The following is an 18,998-nucleotide window of genomic DNA, read 5'->3' on the forward strand; positions in this document are numbered from 1 at the left end:
ACCAATGGTAGACCTCCTTCAATACCCTGAATGGTCACTATGCATTTCTTACAAAGTAGTATTTACCAACTTTTGAAAATTTGTTTGGTGTCAGATGAAAACCAAAATGGTACCAATAAAAAGCAGAGGTCAAAACACAAAAAATAAGCCCTCAACCAGCTCTGTCTAATGAAAAATAAAAATGTTATGCCTTTCAGAAGATGGCGATGCAAAAACAATTGATTTTTTTTCCCCCTAAATTGAATTTTATTCTGCACAAATAGCAACGTATTAAAAAATAATATAAATGAGGTATCGCCGTAACCGTACCGACCCGCAGAATAAAGTTAACATGTTACTTATGATGTACGCTGCACGGGAAAAAAAAATGCTAAAAGCAATGCTAGAATTGATGTTTCCTTTTACATCCCACCCAGAAAGAGTTAATAAAATTTAGTCAATAAGTTACAGTCACCCCAAAATGGTGACATTGAAAAGCACATCTAATAAAGCAAACACCAAGCCCTCATATGGCCACATTGCCAGAAAATAAAAATAAAAATCTAGCTTGTACAATGTGAAGATAAAACCCCCCAGAAGTCCCCAAATCATTAGGACATAAGTGGCTGCGACTAGAAGGAAATGTATAAGCTGTGCGAGCGTTTTCAGGGGACTCCCCATATTTAGAGCTTATGAGAGAGAATACACCAGTGCTGATCCCCCAGAATGCCCCTCTTCCCCATCCGTGTCATAGGAGCTAGTGGGAAAATAGAATGGGATTTGGTGTACCCAATTTACTCTGCACAGCTTACATATTCACTTCGGGGTTGCTAATGCTCACTACATCACTGGTTCCTGAAACTGATCACAGCCAGATCTGCCCTCTAAAAGCTCCTTGGCGCGCCTTCCCTTCTGCGTCTCACTGTGTTTCCATATATTAGTTTACACCCACAAGTGGGGTACTACGATAGTCCAGAGAACTTGAATAACAAATTGAGGGAATCGTTTTCTCCTTTAACCCCTTGTGAATGTGCAAATTCTAGGGCTAAACGAAAAAATTAGTAAAATAAAATCAAACGTGTAAATTTCACCTCCGTTTTGTATTAATTCCTGTTAAGCACTTATAGGGTTAAAATACTAGGTATATGTTGTTTTGGCTTATTTAAGGGGTGCAGTTTTGAAAATGAGGTGATTTATGGGGGTTTTCAATACAAGGGTCTTTCAAAACCCCTTCATAACTGGATTAGTCCCTTAAAAAATGGGTTTTAGAAATTTCTTGAACATTTTGAATATTGTTGTTTCACTTGTAAATCTTATAATGTCCGTAAAAAATAAAAGGGTGACTAAAGTTTGATGCCGACATAAAGCAGAGATCTGGGACATGAGATTTATGATATAATTTTGGCGGTCTGACTATCTGTATGCAATGCGCATCATTTCAAACTTTATAAAATACATATTTTTCAAAATTTCCACCAAATTTCCTATTTTTTCATAATTAAACACAAAATATATCAACCAAAATTTACCACTAACATGAAGTATGTGTTACGAAAAAACAATCTCAAAATCACTTTGGTAAGTTAAAGCATTCCAAAGTTATTGCCACATAAAGTGACACATGTCAGTTTTGAAAAATCGAGCTTGGTCAGGAAGTCAAAAAATGCCATTGGCGGGAAGGGGTTAAAGGATCCATGAAAACTGGCAAAAATAGAAAATGACCATCAAAAAATCAATTGCATAAATAGCCACCATTCACATGATTGGACTTTAATGCAGCTATCTGATGTCCAATAATAATAATAATAAAAAAGAAAACGAACCCTGCCAACTATGACTTTTGTGTGAATGTAGGCTTAGGGTGGGACAGTTGAATTTCAGGTGCCCAGTCCATTTCTCTATAGGGAGACGTGTCTGGCAGTCGCTTTCTCCTCTTTCTTACTCAGTAGACCTGTGCTGCTTGGCTGAGCCAAGTGTGCATGTGTACAGTGGAGTTGTGTAACATGTATCTTGTGTATAGCTAACCTAATGTGCAGCTTATATTACTTGTCACTGCTGAGAACTACAGCAATGATGTGAAGCAGCAATCAAATAAAATAAGGAAATGGAGCCTCACCCTCTATATTCCAAAGCAGAAGTGCTGTATTGTCACATGACAGATGACGCACTACACACAAATCTATGACACTTACTTACCCTGCACTGAGAATAAAGGAATGCCACTCTTATCCTCAGGCTGTACCTGCAATACCAGGTGCAGCCTAAGAATAAAGTGGTGCCGGGTTTGGAATACAAATAGATTTTTTCTAATCTCTAAAAACTTCATTAAGTTAAGGCCATATATATTGCTAGGCAGCTACAACCACAGTCTGAAAAGCCATTGCATTTTCTTGGCTTCTCGTCTGTGTTTTGTCTATGCCATTATAAGTCTGTAAGGAAAGTGCCATATTTTTTGTAGATAAAACTAATATACTGCACATTTCAAAAATCAAACTTTTTGTTCTTTTTTTTTTTTTTTAATGCCACGTTTTCTGCAGGGTTTTTTTTTTTTTTTTATACATTGTAGAGATTCTATTAAGTAATATCTCATTCACTTTACCAGGAACGTAAAACGCAGAGCTTTATTTCCACTGCATTTCCACTACGGTCAAAAATGCTTTGTTTCCACAATGTGTGGCCTCAGCATAAGCCTGGTTGCACACGACCATGTGCTTAGCACCGGTCGTGAATAAAAGGCATATGCGGCACACAAATGTCATCCACATGCTGGCCGTGCTTCCGCGTCCCCTTTCATTCAGTGAATAAGCACTTCGGAAGCACAGCCACAAAATAGGACAGGAATGGGACCTGTTCTATATTTTGCAGCCCAGACTGTCGGATCATGCGCACAGGCCCATAGATATTAATGGGTCAGTGTGCTATCCAGGAAAAACCCAAATAGCAAACGGACCTTTCATACGGTTATCTGTGTGGGGGCTTTGGACTTATTTTTCCTGTTTTTTTTTTTATGGGATTTTCCCTTGTATTTCACCTTTTAGTCTTTTCTTTGAAAGAAAAGGATTGGGTACCTGTTGTGTGACTGATGTCACTGAAGTAGATGTGCTCTAATATGTAATATATATATATATATATATATATATGAATAGCCTAGTATAAAAAGCATTATAAGGCTAAAACTTCCAGCACACTTGTCCAGTGATGGTACTTTTGTCTTACAGAAATGGAGTCCTGGGTTTGAATCTAGCTAAGGACACATCTGCAAGGAGTTTGTATGTTCTCCGAGTATTTGCATGAGTCCTTCTAAAACTCAAAGACTTACTGAAAGGGAATTTAGATTGTGAGCCCTATTTGCGACCGTGATTAATTAGCATCTCTTTGGAATATGTTGGTGCTATGTAAGCACCAACATGAGTTGCAGTTACTGACTGACTCTAGGAAATTCTAGCGCATGTTCACACAACAAATAAGTACGTTGAAAAAATTCGATGTTTATATTTGTTGTAGAGACAACTACAGAAAAATACAAGATTGAGCTTTGAGTAACTGCCATGGTTTGCAGATTTCAACTAACATGGGTCTGCATACTGACTAACCTTATTCAATGGGGGCTAATCTTTGTGAGAACATACAGTAGCTTCATCATGGTTTTAAAATTTGGGAATGTGATACCCTATTTTTTTTCTTTCAGAACCATTGAATGTTTAGATGTATAGATCATATGTGCAGAATTGATCATAATTAAGAATTTTCCATGCTGATTTCAATGAGGAAAAAGCTGCAGAATTTGAGAGCAAGAACTGTTGTATGTAAACTTACAGTACTACATAGATCAGACAATGATCATTCTTGTGTCCTATAATGATACACAAATGTATGACGGGATCCCCAGACAGTTTTTTTGCCAAAGAAAAGAGGCATGGATTCCAAATTGGAGATATCTACTAGGTATTGACATGATGTCATCAGCTCGCCTCATGAATGGTGCACCACAGTATTGACTATATTAGAAATTGTCATTGTGAACTTCCAGAATCTTTTAGTGAATGGGGAATGTACTTTCATTCTATGCATGCTATATTGTTGAGGTTGTAAATAAACGTTGTAATGCAGTGATTTTTTTTGCAATAAATTTAATTTTACCAAAAAGAATGCTTGATCAGCAACTTCAGGAATGGAATGACTTGTTCTGCCTATTATAGGGCTTTTAGAATAGACAATGTTATGGCCCCTGTGGAGCGTCCTGTTATGGTAACCCTATCCATGTCACTAGTATGTGCTAGTCCTGAGTCTTTTCACTGGTGACTGCTACATCTTATGAGAGCAAAACGGTCAGGGGAACAAATGAAAGAAACATGGCAAATTTGGTGGAATAAGAGAGTTGTAATCTAAAGGGCAACTTTCTTGACTTTTAAAGGTGGCTACTTTGAAGAACCTAGAATATAAGACAGATTTTCAGTTGTTTCACACTTTTTTTTGTTAAGTATATAATTCCATATGTGTTATTTCATAGTTTTGATGCCTCAGTGTGAATCTACAGTTTACATAGTCATGAAAATACAGAAAACTCTTTGAATGAGAAGGTGTGTCCAAACTTTTGGTCTGTACTGTATATAATATATATATTTTATCCCCCTCCTGGTGTCCCACGATATAATGCATCAAACATACCTCCCACTGTTCAGCGGGAAGGCCCCAAACTCCAGGAATGGCCACAAATGCTGAATCTGAATGGCTGGCGAGGTATGCATGCCTACTGCTCCCCTTCCCCTTTCTTGGCCTTTCTCGCCCCATGCACACAGCTGATGTGCTTCTGATGTGGAGCTGAGTTTGCAAGGTAATGCACTCTGACACTCTGAGTGACATGCATGTGTATTCTGTGATGTATTCACGTCTGTGGGGGTTTCCTATTAATTCCCTACATTCATTATAGAACTGGTCCTATCTAACCATAAATGAATTGGTTGGAAGCCCACCTACACGTGAGTGCATCAAAGAACTCTGAGTGTCATCCGAGGGCACTCCACTGCAATCTCGGAAGCCATGGTCGTGTATGTGGGGTCTTACACATACTGTGGGAGATACTGCAGCTTCATACCTTCCTCACCCTCTAAATTTACAATAATGAACAGCAATTTTACAACCTGAAAATCTCAGATTTCTGCTAAGAAATCCTTCAACTTCAAACTTCTCATTATCATATTTCTGTGCAGAAATACCGATTAGATTATACTGACACAATGTGCGCTATGAAACCTGTTTTGTATATAGTTTCATGAAAGAGGGGACACATTACCATCAGTTTGTTTTCTAATTATGGAAAACAATGTAAAATATTGTAAATGACTAAAGTGACATTGTATTGAATCTGCTATAGTACTATATGAATTGTGCGTCGCAGCATCACTAACAGCGTGCACGTTCTCAATGATTTGAGAGAGACTGCCACCTGCTGGTCAGTTTTATGATAATAAAGCTATCCAAAAGTAGTTTCTGTAACTATGAGCCAGAAAATATATAAAATAGTCATAGCCCTGACTAATGCACACAATAGCTACTGATGCTATTGTGTATATTACATATTATATTCCTTCAGTTACATGAATGAAGTTTGTGTCCTCTATTCCCTTATCCAGGGCTGTCTCCAACACAAAACAACTGAAATTGGTTAATGACCCCTCCACACAGTATAGTGTCCCATAGCAGCCCCTCCACACAGTATAATATCCCATAGTGGCCGCTCCACACAGTATAGTGTCCCATAGCGGCCCCTCCACACAGCCTACGGCCCTACTTACTAATGCATGCTCATGGCCATCTTTGCTTTCACTTCAGCCCTCCAAGGGGCCCTGTGCATCACATATCATGTCGCCATGCTGTTCACTGTCAGCTACCTGATATGGGACATATGAGGCCCTTTATAGGGCAAAAGGATTAGCAGAGACCGCCGTTAGCAGAAATGGGGATTGGAAAGTAAACAGGGCCTGTTACCTGTTGGGATTACTGTGGTATTTTATCAATATTTCATTACATATTTGCTATATCCGTTAGTTTATAATATGTATGTGCGTATAATAACCTATATGATTTCCTTTTTTGCTTCCAGACTTTTCTCCTTTGCCTGAGTACTAAGGGGATTGTTGCTCAGACTGGTGAGTATAATTTTACAATCCTTGCTATCCTGGCCACTTGTATTCAGTTATGGAATTTTGTATTTAGATGCTATGATACATTTGTCATTTGTGAGTAGTTTCTATTATCCAGACTTGTTGACTGTGGTCTTTACCTAGCTGCTGTAGATATACAGATTGGTTGTTACTGCCACAGTGTCCAACTACAGACTAGTCAGGGCTAGTTCACGTCTGAAAATCATCTATTTATTGCTATAATCGACTCAAAATCCTAGAAGGGCAGATTATCCATATTATACATTTAACATTCATATTCCAGTACAAAACCAAATTTGAACCTGAGTTTTAAAGGGGTTGTCCTGTAAATATTATACTTATTCCACAGACCATTAACAATCAAGGCGATTTTCTAACACAAGAGGTAGAAGCGCTTGTACAGTGGACCAGCCATTTTTATAAAAAAAAAAAGGTTTACCTTACGGTTTATTTTCAGGTTACAATTAACATCTATCTGTATCTTATTGGAGACTATTAGAGATGAGCACGTAGTATTCGATCGAGTATGTATTCGATCGAATACTACGGTATTCGAAATACTCGTACTCGATCAAGTACCACTCGCTATTCGAATGGAAAAGTTCGATGCAGAACCAGCATTGATTGGCCGAATGCTATACAGTTGGCCAATTAACACTGGTTCTTCTCCTACCTTTAGAAGTCTTCTCCGTGCAGCTTCCCCGCGGCGTCTTCCGGCTCTGAATTCACTCTGCCAGGCATCGGGCCTGGGCAGAGCCGACTGCGCATGTCCGCTTGTAGTGCGGGCATGCGCAGTCGGCTCTGCCCAGGCCTGATGCCTGGCAGAGTGAATTCAGAGCCGGAAGATGCCGCGGGGATACTGCATGGAGAAGACTTCTCGGAGGATCCAGCCCAACCCTCACTCATGGACTTGGTAAGTGTAATTTGAGCGAACGTTTCCTACCCCTGAAACAAGCATTTTCCCCCCATAGACTATAATAGGATTTGATATTCGATTCGAATAGTCGAATATTGAGGGGCTACTCAAAACGAATATCGAATCTCGAACATTTTACTGTTCGCTCATCTCTAGAGACTATATTTATGGCTGTCAAGGGGAGAAGGAGACTGACTGGAGAAGGCTGCCAGATGGGAAGGCACTTCCTGATGTCTATATTGAATTTTCCAGAGAAGCGAAGCACTAGAGAATGAATGCTATATGAATGTATGCAAAGGTTTTTAGAAGTTGTTAGGCAGAGAACACAAAGAAATAGATTTGGGGAATTTTTCCCATTAAAACAGTACAACAAACATAATGGAAGACCATGTACGTCATGTTGTTTACATTAGAGTCAATGGGAATAGAACAGGCGGTGGGGTCTGTGTCTGTGTCAGTTCCTCTACTGCCGTTAATTTTCAATGCTGTTATTCAATGATGGATGACCGCAACAATGTTATCAAGACAGTATGAAAATAGCCTAAGAGAAGAGGGTTACTTAATCGAGACCCTGTCTTATTGTCCAGAAAAGACATTCTGGAACATTCTGACTTTTTATGGAAACCATTCTGATTTCATGTTCAGACCTGGTTCACATCTGCGTTGGGTATTCTATGCAGGGGGTCTGCATGGGGACCTCCTGACCAGAATACCGAACACATTAGCAAGCGGAGAGCACTGAAAGCACATGGACCCCATAGACTATAGTGGGGTCCATGTGTTTTTCCAGTGCTGTCCACATGAATCATGAGGACAGGATAGTAGTTCATGAAGTACTAATAATTATTATTGTTATTTGTATTGGATTTTTTTTAATACAATCATTGATATTGTTTTTCTTACTGTTTAGCCCCACCTGATGTTACAGATGTGACTGTCACCGACATCACTGAACACTCCTTTAACGTGTCATGGACGCCGCTTCTTAATAGTGCCAATATTACTTATTACATAATTATTGAGCATGAAACAACCAAAGTAAACAAAACTACTTTAAATCATTCATATAGAGTAACTGACTTGCTTCCTGGAACCATCTACACAGTAGTGATCTTTGCAGCGAATGACAATGGCACCAGTATCAATGGTGCTCGCCGTAATGCAACTACATGTAAGTCAATTATTTCAGTATATAGCCCTAGAGGGGGCCTGTCTAACAATATATTTGGTGCTGTCACTGTAAGGCTAGGTCCACACTCGAGCTGGACAGTGAGCCCGCCTGCTAAAACAACCTTTACCCGTGGACCCCATAGACTATAATGGGGTCTGTGGGGTGTCCATTGGGTTTCTGCTGTTTTTATACTGAAACTGGTGAGAAGAATAGTCTTCCGTGTAGGATTCTTCTCTCTACCGATTTTCACAGAATCTGTGGCGGAGACTCCAAAGCAGATATGGACCTAGCCTAATACTGTCACTTTGTTACAATTTTGTTCCCAAGTATCCTGTATGTTTTCTTATATGGCAGAAATATGTACCTGATTATATAACAGATTTTATTGAGATACATAGGCTTTGATGTATATTATATACGATATCACTGTATATTAGTATATGTGTGCAGCTAGTAAGCAAACACAGCTTCTTTTACAACAGACTATAGGCTGCTGCGAACACGGCTCTATATTCTTTCCACAGACTTGCTATACAAAGACAGGGTATTACACCCAGAATATACTACAATATAGGCCATGTGCAAATAAATCAGAATGCAAAGCAGTAGACAATGTTTGGTCACAATGCCACATTTGCTTAGAGAGATATTGGTATTTTTGTGTGGCAGCCATTTTTGCTGCAGGTGACTGTAGGAAGGGTAGACATATTGGTACTCCTTTGAATGTTTTTTTCATATTTAGTGATAGACTATTGACAATGAGTTCACTGCAGAAGCGACAGTGTGTTCATTCCCTATAACATCTCAATACTGGACCACAGTTGCTCCATTTTGGATTTCTCTACATTGCATTATTCTGCTTTTATTCTTCCTGTTAATCCAATATGACACTGGTGGGCGACTCCCGTCCTCACTCATTATAGACTATATAGCATTTATGTTTTAGTGCATATTGTATCTGTGAGGTGCTTGCATGGCTTGCTTTCATTGTGATGACTCTGAGGCCTTGTGTATTTAGTGCTATTTTCACTTTAAATGGAACCCGACAGGTCTTTTTCTGACCCCAAACAGGCCCCAGCAGCCTCATATATTCAACTTACCTACTGTATCCCTAAATCAGCTATCTGATAGCCAAACAAAAAATTATAAGGTTTTAAAAAACTGGTTGGCGTATGCAAGTTTACCTTTAGTATCACAGGGGTGGGCACTTTATCTGGCTAGTCACGCAGCCAGGTGGTTATAAGTTTCTCCACATCCGATGTCGCCTCCAGGAACATTAAATACATGATGCTGCAGCTGTGTTTGGGGTTTACAAAAAGACCTGACAGATTCCCTTTAAAGAAGACCATTGACCATCTCCAACAATTCAAGTTCTTAGTATCTGTTAATAGGTGCCGCTCCACTGTTTCCAGCAGTTGGAATTTTCCTTTCTCACCATTCCTGAGCAACAAGTGCAGTTAGTTTTGATGCCTGATGTGATATTTATAGAGGACCCTTTTGCCTTCTGACAACTGTGGTATTATATACGGCTAGAGTGCTGGTGGTGTGGAAGGCAACCCCGATTAGTACTCTTCCATAGCCTTCTATTGCCAGGGGGGATTTCATCATAGCCAGGCGATGATGCTGAACTGAAGGCTCGCCCTTCTGACAGTGGAGAGATATCTGTGCTGAAACTAATGGCACCGATATCTCTGGCACTGTGGCGCATATCGGCAAAGCAGACTTGTTGGAGGTGGTGAAAGGTCCTCTTTAAGATTTGTTGTTCACTTGAATGGAACTGAGCTGCAAACAGGCCACATGGCGAACAAATGTGATGTTACTCACCTGTGAAGTAGATGCCATGCTCACCAGGTATTGAAGTGCCATATCTGTTGGGTTCATCTTGATTTTGTAAAGAATTAAGTTCATTTTGCTGAGATTATTACTTCTGCGTGTTTGCTTCCTTTCACTAAGAAGCTGCTATCAAGATATATGCTGAAAATTTCTGTAAAATGAAAATTTTCCAAGAAAGAGTACTTCATCGGTCTACATGTGCTTTAGAGCGTAAAATTGTTGTATAATGTAACTAATCTTTCAACCAGCTTTTAATTTCTGGCAGTGTCATTAATACATTTTCTAATATACTTTATTGACATTTTTTTCGCTCCTTTCTGTAAAATCCTGAATTTTGGAAGTCTTTCCCTTGCTTCTCAATGAGAACTGTGCCCAGTTTCTCACTGTAAATGGTGTGTAGAAAGCAGGGAAAATTTTTTATTAATAACACACATTCTACCAAAAAAAAAAATATCAAAATTCTAGTTACGCTTTAAATGAAATTACAGTGACACAGTGCATCTTATTTATGTTTCATCATTGTGTCTCCCAAGTGCCTTCTCCTGCCCAGAACCTGACGGTAACCGCAAAATCAGACAATTCTGTGACCCTCCATTGGGTCACACCCTCCTCTGATAACAATAACTACTTATACACCGTTACTGTGGATGGTGGAGTTAGCAACGTCACTCGTATAACCACAAATTTCACAGAGATTACAAGCCTAACTGCGGGAACTGACTACAACTTCACAGTCTTTGCAGTCACCCAGAATGAAGTATATAGTAAACCATCAAATGTTGTTAATGCGACAACAAGTAAGTACATTTTTATTTTTTTCAACTCTGCTTTTCTAGCTACTGCAAAACCCATCATTTGTATGTTCTAGTTAAGTTTTTGAGACTTAATGCAAAATTTGTAATGGGGTTCCCACTTCCCCTGTGATGTCTATAGTACTGATGGCTTATTATGTTGTAAAGACGTGTTTGTACTTCCTGGGGCTCCACTGGCAATAGCGGTTGCTACCTCGTACACCCCCACATATAGTTAGGCTCCTGCAGGTTGGGTTCTGGACTGCTGGTTGTTGAGCATTCAGAATATTTCTTTGCCCCTATCCACTGCACAAATGTTGAGTAAAGAGATCAATTTCTCCATCTACAATTGAGTTTCTTATGAGCTGCTTCAAACTCCAGATGCAAAATCATATATTTTAGCAATACAACTGGCGGCTCCAAACACGGATTAAAAAATTCTTCAATGAATTAGGACACTTGAGGAGGTATAGCATTGTAGTTGGAAAATCAGCACTCCATATAGTGCTTGAGGAGGTATTCCCACATTTATGGCATATTTACAGGGATGTGCTATAAATGACTTTAAAGATGCAGGTCCCTCCGCTGGGATCACCAGAAGAGGAATATCTTCCCCTGCCAACATCCAAGCAGAGAATAAATGGAGAGGTGTCTTTAAATGTCTCTGCTACCCTCTCCATCCACTGCTTTTCTCTCTGTAGTATAAGATTCAGGCTTGTAGACAGCTAGCAAGTGCAGAAAGAGGGGGCAAAAAGGAAACCCCACAACCTATGCCATCTGAATCACAAGTAGTACATTTGAGCTCCATCAGCACACCACAAAATATATGTAAACACCATCGAACCGCCTCCTAAACAAATATAGTCCAAATCCTTCTATATACAAATCCTCTTGTACAGTCCTATGAAAAAGTTTGGGCACCCCTATTAATCTTAATCATTTTTAGTTCTAAAAATTTTGGTGTTTGCAACAGCCATTTCAGTTTGATATATCTAATAACTGATGGACAGAGTAATATTTCAGGATTGAAATGAGGTTTATTGTACTAACAGAAAATGTGCAATATGCATTAAACCAAAATTTGACCAGTGCAAAAGTATGGGCACCCTTATCATTTTATTGATTTGAATACTCCTAACTACTTTTTACTGACTTACTGAAGCACAAAATTGTTTTTGTAAGCTCACTGAGCTTTGAACTTCATAACCAGGTGTATCCAATCATGAGAAAAGATATTTAAGGTGGCCAATTGAAAGTTGTTCTCCTATTTGAATCTCCTCTGAAGAGTGGCATCATGGGCTACTCAAAACAACTCTCAAATGATCTGAAAACAAAGATTGTTCAACATAGTTGTTCAGGGGAAGGATACAAAAAGTTGTCTCAGAGATTTAATCTGTCAGTTTCCACTGTGAGGAACATAGTAAGGAAATGGAAGACCACAGGGACAGTTCTTGTTAAGCCCAGAAGTGGCAGGCCAAGAAAAATATCAGAAAGGCAGAGAAGAAGAATGGTGAGAACAGTCAAGGACAATCCACAGACCACCTCCAAAGAGCTGCAGCATCATCTTGCTGCAGATGGTGTCACTGTGCATCAGTCAACAATAGAGCGCACTTTGCACAATCAGAAGCTATATTAGAGAGTGATGAGAAAGAAGTTGTTTCTGCAAGCACGCCACAAACAGAGTCACCTGAGGTATGCAAATGCACATTTTGACAAGCCAGCTTTATTTTGGAAGAAGGTCCTGTGGACTGATGAAACAAAGATTGAGTTTTTTGGTCATACAAAAAGGCGTTATGCATGGCATCCAAAAAAAAACAGCATTACACGAAAAACACTTGCTACCCACTGTAAAATTTGGTGGAGGTTCCATCATGCTTTGGGGCTGTGTGGCCAATGCCGGCACCAGGAATCTTGTTAAAGTTGAGGGTCGCATGGATTCCACTCAGTATCAGCAGATTCTTGAGAATAATGTTCAAGAATCAGTGACGAAGTTGAAGTTACGCCGGGGATGGATATTTCAGCAAGACAATGATCCAAAACACCGCTCCAAATCGACTCAGGCATTCATGCAGAGAAACAATTACAATGTTCTGGAATGGCCATCCCAGTCCCCAGACCTGAATATCATTGAACATCTGTGGGATGATTTGAAGCGGGCTGTCCATGCTCGGCGAACATCGAACTTAATGAACTTGAATTGTTTTGTAAAGAGGAATGGTCCAAAATCCCTTCATCCAGGATCCAGGAACTGATTAAGAGCTACAGGAAGCGACTAGAGGCTGTTATCTTTGCAAAAGGAGGATCTACTAAATATTAATGTCACTTTTCTGTTGAGGTGCCCATACTTTTGCACCAGTCAAATTTTGGTTTAATGCATATTGCACATTTTCTGTTAGTACAATAAACCTCATTTCAATCCTGAAATATTACTGTGTCCATCAGTTATTAGATATATCAAACTGAAATGGCTGTTGCAAACACCAAAATATTTAGAACTAAAAATGATTAAGATTAATAGGGGTGCCCAAACTTTTTCATAGGACTGTATATAGAGCCCAGACTGGACTCTCTCTTGTATTCAGAGCCTGGGCTAAACTTCCCTTCAAATACAGACCACAGAACACCATTGTAAATATATCTCAGACTGGGCTAATCTCTCTCTTTTCTTAGTATAGAGATACCAGACTTCCCCATATACAGACACCAGACCTTAGACTAGACAGGTAGACATTCATCTCTCCCCATACAGCACCCTGCATTTCCAGAACCAGCCTAGACATTACACTGATGCCATCTGCAGTAATCCATGTAGCCAACGAAAAAAAGGGACACCATCCCGGTGCAAGTTTTTAAAAGCTAGGAAACATGATATGCAGATATAGAAAGTACCAAATAATCATTCTGAATGCTACATCTGCTACAATACACTATACATCACCATCAGGGGTGAAACTACCGGGGTAGCAGCGGTAGCCGCTGTCACAGGGCCCGTAGCATCAAGGGGCCTGGCAGGGACCTGATGATTTTTATTTTTTAGTAGGCTGTTACCTGCTGCAGTAACCTGATCCTCGCTCCTGCTCACAGGATCAGGAGCAGGGATCAGTAAGGCTAGTTCACACGGGGACAAGGAGGCGGATTTTGACAGCGGATTTCGCCTCAAAATCTGCCTCCATAAAATGGTGCTCTATGTAGAGGGCTAGTTTTTTTTTTTCCGCTAGCGTTTTTTGCCGCTAGGGGAAAAAAGAAGCGATGAGACATTTCTTCAGGCGTTTTCCGCCTGAAGAAAGCAATAGAAGTGAATGGGAGGCGAAAAACGTGCGTTTTTGTTCCGCGCGTATTTTTGTAAAAAAACCCAAAACGCAGTGGCATCATCGGTTTAAATGGACTTTAGAGTCTGCAGTATCTTTAAAATGAATTAAAATGAAAAAGTACCTATTATGTCTCATCATTGTGTCTCCCAAGTGCCCTCTCCTGCCCAGAACCTGACGGTAACCGCAAAATCAGACAATTCTGTGACCCTCCATTGGGTGAACTCCCCTGGTCCCAATAACAACTCATACACCTATACTGTGGATTATGGAGCTCGTAACATCACTGGTATAAAGGACAACAGCGCAGAGATTACAAACCTAATCGCAGGAACTGACTACAACTTCATCGTCTATGCAGTCACCCAGAATGAAGTATATAGTAAACCATCAAATGTTATTTCTGTGACAACACGTAAGTCCATTTTTATTCATTTATTTATTTAACCTCCTCAGGACATAGGCAAAAACCATCTTAGGGATCAGACCCCGTTTTTCAAAACTGACACGTCACTTTTTATTCTAATATCTTTAGTACACTTTGATTTTGAGGCTTTTTTTGGTGACCAATGTTAGTTATGAACTTTCATCCAAATTTTTCTTTTGCATTTATTTATGAAAAAATCACAAATTTGGAAAACTTTTACAATTTTTCAAATGTGAAATGCTCTGCTTTTCAGTCAGTCCACTCAAATTTGTTAATAAATATTATCTACCTTCACCCTGGCTTTATATATGCATCCTTTTTTAATCATTCATGAATTCATTTTAGTTGTCAGAAGGTTTAAAAGTTTAAGGCTGCCTTCACACGGAGTAAAGCAGGCTGCCATTCACAGCCGTACACGCGAGCGCTGCGGAAGGTTCCCGAACACTTCCCATTTATTTCAATGGGAGCGCTCATAAAGCCGGCGTTACGAGCGCTCCCATTGAAGTGAATGGGAAGTGTTCGGGAGCCTTCAGCAGCGCTCGCGTGTACGGCTGTGGATGGCAGCCGGTGTTACTCCGTGTGAAGGCAGCCTCACAGAAATTTTCCAAATTTTTAAGACTATATTCACAAACCCATTTTTTTAGGGACCACTTCAGTTCTGAAGGAGCTTTGAAAGGCCTGAGTATTAGATCATTTTTTCAATAATATGTTCAATTACCCCTCGAATTTACACATTCACAAAGGGTCAAAGGAGAAAATGCACAACACCTCTAATGGAATTTATCAAGGCGTATAAATTAGTATTTTGACCTATAGCTGTTTTACAGATTTTATAAACATTAAGCCATGAAAATGATTTTTTTTTCTCCAATAAAATGTAAATTTTGCACCAAATTCCTTAGTTTTCCCAGATACAATCTGTTTCAGTGCCTGACTTATTATGCCCAGTGAAATATCAGCTCTGAAATTATTATACTTTGTTTCCTGATTTTTGTCAATGCCCTCCATGCAGTATGTACATTTGAGGTCTAATTTGGTTATTTACACTGCTTGGGCAGGCAATGTCAGAGGCTCAGAGGTAAAATTTAAAAAAAAACAAAAAAACTGACCCCATTTTACAAACTACATCCCTCAAGGAATTTATCAAGGAGTATAAGGAACATTTTGAACCCAAGAGTGCTTCCCAAAAATTACTATGATAAGTGATAATTTAATATGTTGTAGAAATACACCATTCAGTGCCCACAATGTTGTGCCTACATTTTGTAAACTACACCCCTCACATAATTTATCAAGGGGCATTTTTAACCCTTGAGTTCTGCATTAATTAAATATAAGTAATATTTTTCTTAATATTATGGGTTGGTATAATTATGACAATATCTAATTTTTAAATTGTGTTTTTAATGTGTAACTAATTTTGCAGAATAAAACCAAATCAATTGTTTTTGCAACACCATTTTCTGAGATGTAATATTTTTAATTTTCTGTTGACAATTTTTTGAGGGTTTATTTTTGCCAGGACGAGCTGTGGTTTTTGTTGGTACCATTTTGATTAAAAAAAAATTTTATACCATATTTTGAGTTTAATCTTTTATTTTATGTTTAAGCTTAATTGTATGGGTTGTTGAAGGCACAGCAATATTTTTTATGTAATAATTTTATACAGGAAAGAAGGATTTTTTGGGGTTAAATTTATTAATTTTTTTTGACACTTTTGAAGGGACCACAAAATGGCTTAGTGGTTAGGACTGTTACCTTGTAGTACTGGAGTCACTTGTATCACAGGCTCCCTTGTAACATACTACAAACATGGCAATAGTCTGCTACTAAGGAAGTTCAGATAATATATATATATTTTTACTTCTAAAAATCAAAAGTATGTTTTCTATCAAAGTGGCTTCATAGGTTTACATGCACTTTAGGACCTACAGTAGTTTTTTTAAACTGAATTACAATGAAAAAGCACACACTCTGTTTCATCATTGTGTCTCCCAAGTGCCCTCTCGTGTCCAGGACCTGACGGTAACAGATGTATCAGAAAATTCTTTGATCCTCCATTGGGTGAACTCCTCTGATCCCAATAATGACTCATACACCTATACTGTGGATTATGGAGGTCATAACATCACTGGTATAAGGACAAACTTCGCACAGATTACAAACCTAACTGCAGGAACTGGCTACAAGTTCACCGTCTATGCAGTCATCAAGAATGACGTATATAGTAAACCATCAGATGTTGTTAATGTGACAACACGTAAGTCCATGTTTATATATTTTATCACAACTTTTTCATTTGCAGTTTCATAGCATACCTTAAGTTTAGAAACAACTTTTGATTTTCTAGCAATATTTGTGTCATTAGCAGCCAGGGAAAGCTGGACACAGAGAAGCATAAGATGAAAAAGTGGATTTCACCATGGGATTTCATACAAAGGAGCCACAATACATTTATAATATGTGATAAAATTTATTAATGACACGAATGTTGCCAGAAAGTTGAAAATTGTTTGAAGGCTTGGTAAACTTTAAAGGGGATTTCCAGTCCCAACAATGTTTTTTTTTTTTTTTTTTTTTTAATTTTTGTATATATATATATACACAGAAGACCTTTTCTAGAGATACATCCACACCTTACATTGAGTACCCTTTGTGTGCCAAAAAGATTCTGGTCCTAGTCAAGTAACATGCACAAAGTTGCAGTAACCTGCCACAACCCAATTGCTACAGAGTGCATGGGTCTGTGTCTATTACTTCAATAGGCACAGAGTTGTATTCCAGTATTTCACACCCCTAGGCCGCTAGAACAGCTAATCAGTGTGGGGTCTGGGTTTCTGCCCCCCCCCCCACAATCAGATACTGATGACCTATCCTCTAGTCAGGCCGGGAAAAATGTCCTTAACATGTATAGCATTTCTTGCCTCAAGTATATTCATGGGAAAGGGCTCCATCTAAAATCTACAAATAAATAAATGGATAATGGGGAAGATTTGTTAAGATTGACGTTTCATATGGTAATATCCTAATAAAGGTCCTGACTGGTGCTGGGAACAAGTGACATATGAAGGGGCTCCGGCTTCTTCATAAATCAGCGGCACATCCCACCACTGAAATGAGAGTTTTGCTAGTAAGGAACTAGTTTAGATTTCCACTAGAACTCATGCCATAAAAAAGTGGTGGGAGTTATAATAAATATGTTGGAACAAGGTATCCCTGACCCACTCCCCCCCAACTCGCCCACAATTGCAAAAACTGGCGATGGAGGTACCAAACAGGGGTTGCATGTCTGGTGCAAAAAAGGGCTTTGTGCCAAATGTGTGTCACAATATATGCCAGAAAACTGGTGTAAAGGGATTGATAAATCCCCCCCCCACCGAGGAAAGAACCAGGCCATCCGTTTTAAAAAAAGAAACAAAAAAAATGGACACTTATCATAACAGACATTAACAGACTTTAACTGATGTTAATGTGTCTAATTTTTTACTGATCCATTTAATGGATGGTGTCCGTATCTGTTTTTATGTTTGTTTTTTTGCTTATTTATTTTTCTGCTTTCTGAGCATGCACAGAAAACAATCTGACAGTAATAACAGCTGGTAGCTGGGAAGCTGGGAGCCGGCTGTAACTTCAGCCGGAGCTCCCAGAGAGAAGGTTTATTCCCTTCCCTGCCTTCTTGATCACTGTGTATACAGTGCTCAAAGAGCGCTGTATACACGGCTATGGGCGCCGCCATGATGGGACCGCCCTCTGACCCGGCGGTCATGTGATCTGCCGGGAGCAGTGTCTTACAAGAGCTGCTGGGTCCTACAGGACCCAGATCAGCTCTGGAAGTGTAAAGAACAGTGTGCAAGAGGCTGTATTCCTTCTGCAACTGAGGCTAAACGTACCAGCCTCAGTTACAGGGAAAATCAGCCTCCCTAACAAAAAAAAAAGTGATCAGATGTCCCAAAGGTCTCTTATGACCTTATGGGGACACAATCTGAAAAAAAATAAAATTAAAAATATAATAAAAAAATTTAAAAAAATGTAAATAAAATAATTAAAATAAATAAATAAAACGCTAATAAAATGCCATTATTAAAGGTTATAGCCCCACCCCTGACGACACCATACAAAATAAAAATTACCGTAACGGAGAGGAAAAACTATTTTATAAAGTTTTTCAGTAGCACTTTGTGTTATTAAATAAAAAAATAAATAATATAGTGAAAATCAAACACAATTTCTCTCCTATTATGTTTATAATTTCCCGGATATAAAAAAAAATGAAAACCCATTCGAAAATAAAAACATAAAAATAAAGCCCTATGTGTCCCCGAAAAAAGATGCAAAAATTAGTTGAATGAGACATACGAGAAAAATGTTACAGCCCTCAAAACCGCACATACAAAAAAAAAACCTAAAAT

General features: G+C 39.0%; 1 protein-coding gene across 2 annotated transcripts in view; it reads left to right on the top strand.

Annotated features, from left to right (window-relative positions):
- The window catches only part of PTPRH (protein tyrosine phosphatase receptor type H), a 134,160-nt gene that overhangs the window by 77,951 nt on the left and 37,211 nt on the right, over window positions 1-18,998 (top strand). For both annotated transcript variants that reach the window (XM_075280107.1, XM_075280108.1), the window contains exons 2-6: window positions 6,083-6,128; window positions 7,970-8,230; window positions 10,597-10,860; window positions 14,317-14,577; window positions 16,589-16,849. In XM_075280107.1, the coding sequence (XP_075136208.1) occupies window positions 6,083-6,128; window positions 7,970-8,230; window positions 10,597-10,860; window positions 14,317-14,577; window positions 16,589-16,849 (1,093 nt within the window). The remainder of the gene's footprint in view (window positions 1-6,082; window positions 6,129-7,969; window positions 8,231-10,596; window positions 10,861-14,316; window positions 14,578-16,588; window positions 16,850-18,998) is intronic.

Source organism: Leptodactylus fuscus, chromosome 6, assembly GCF_031893055.1.
Source record: "Leptodactylus fuscus isolate aLepFus1 chromosome 6, aLepFus1.hap2, whole genome shotgun sequence".
NCBI classification, from domain to species: Eukaryota; Metazoa; Chordata; class Amphibia; order Anura; family Leptodactylidae; genus Leptodactylus; species Leptodactylus fuscus.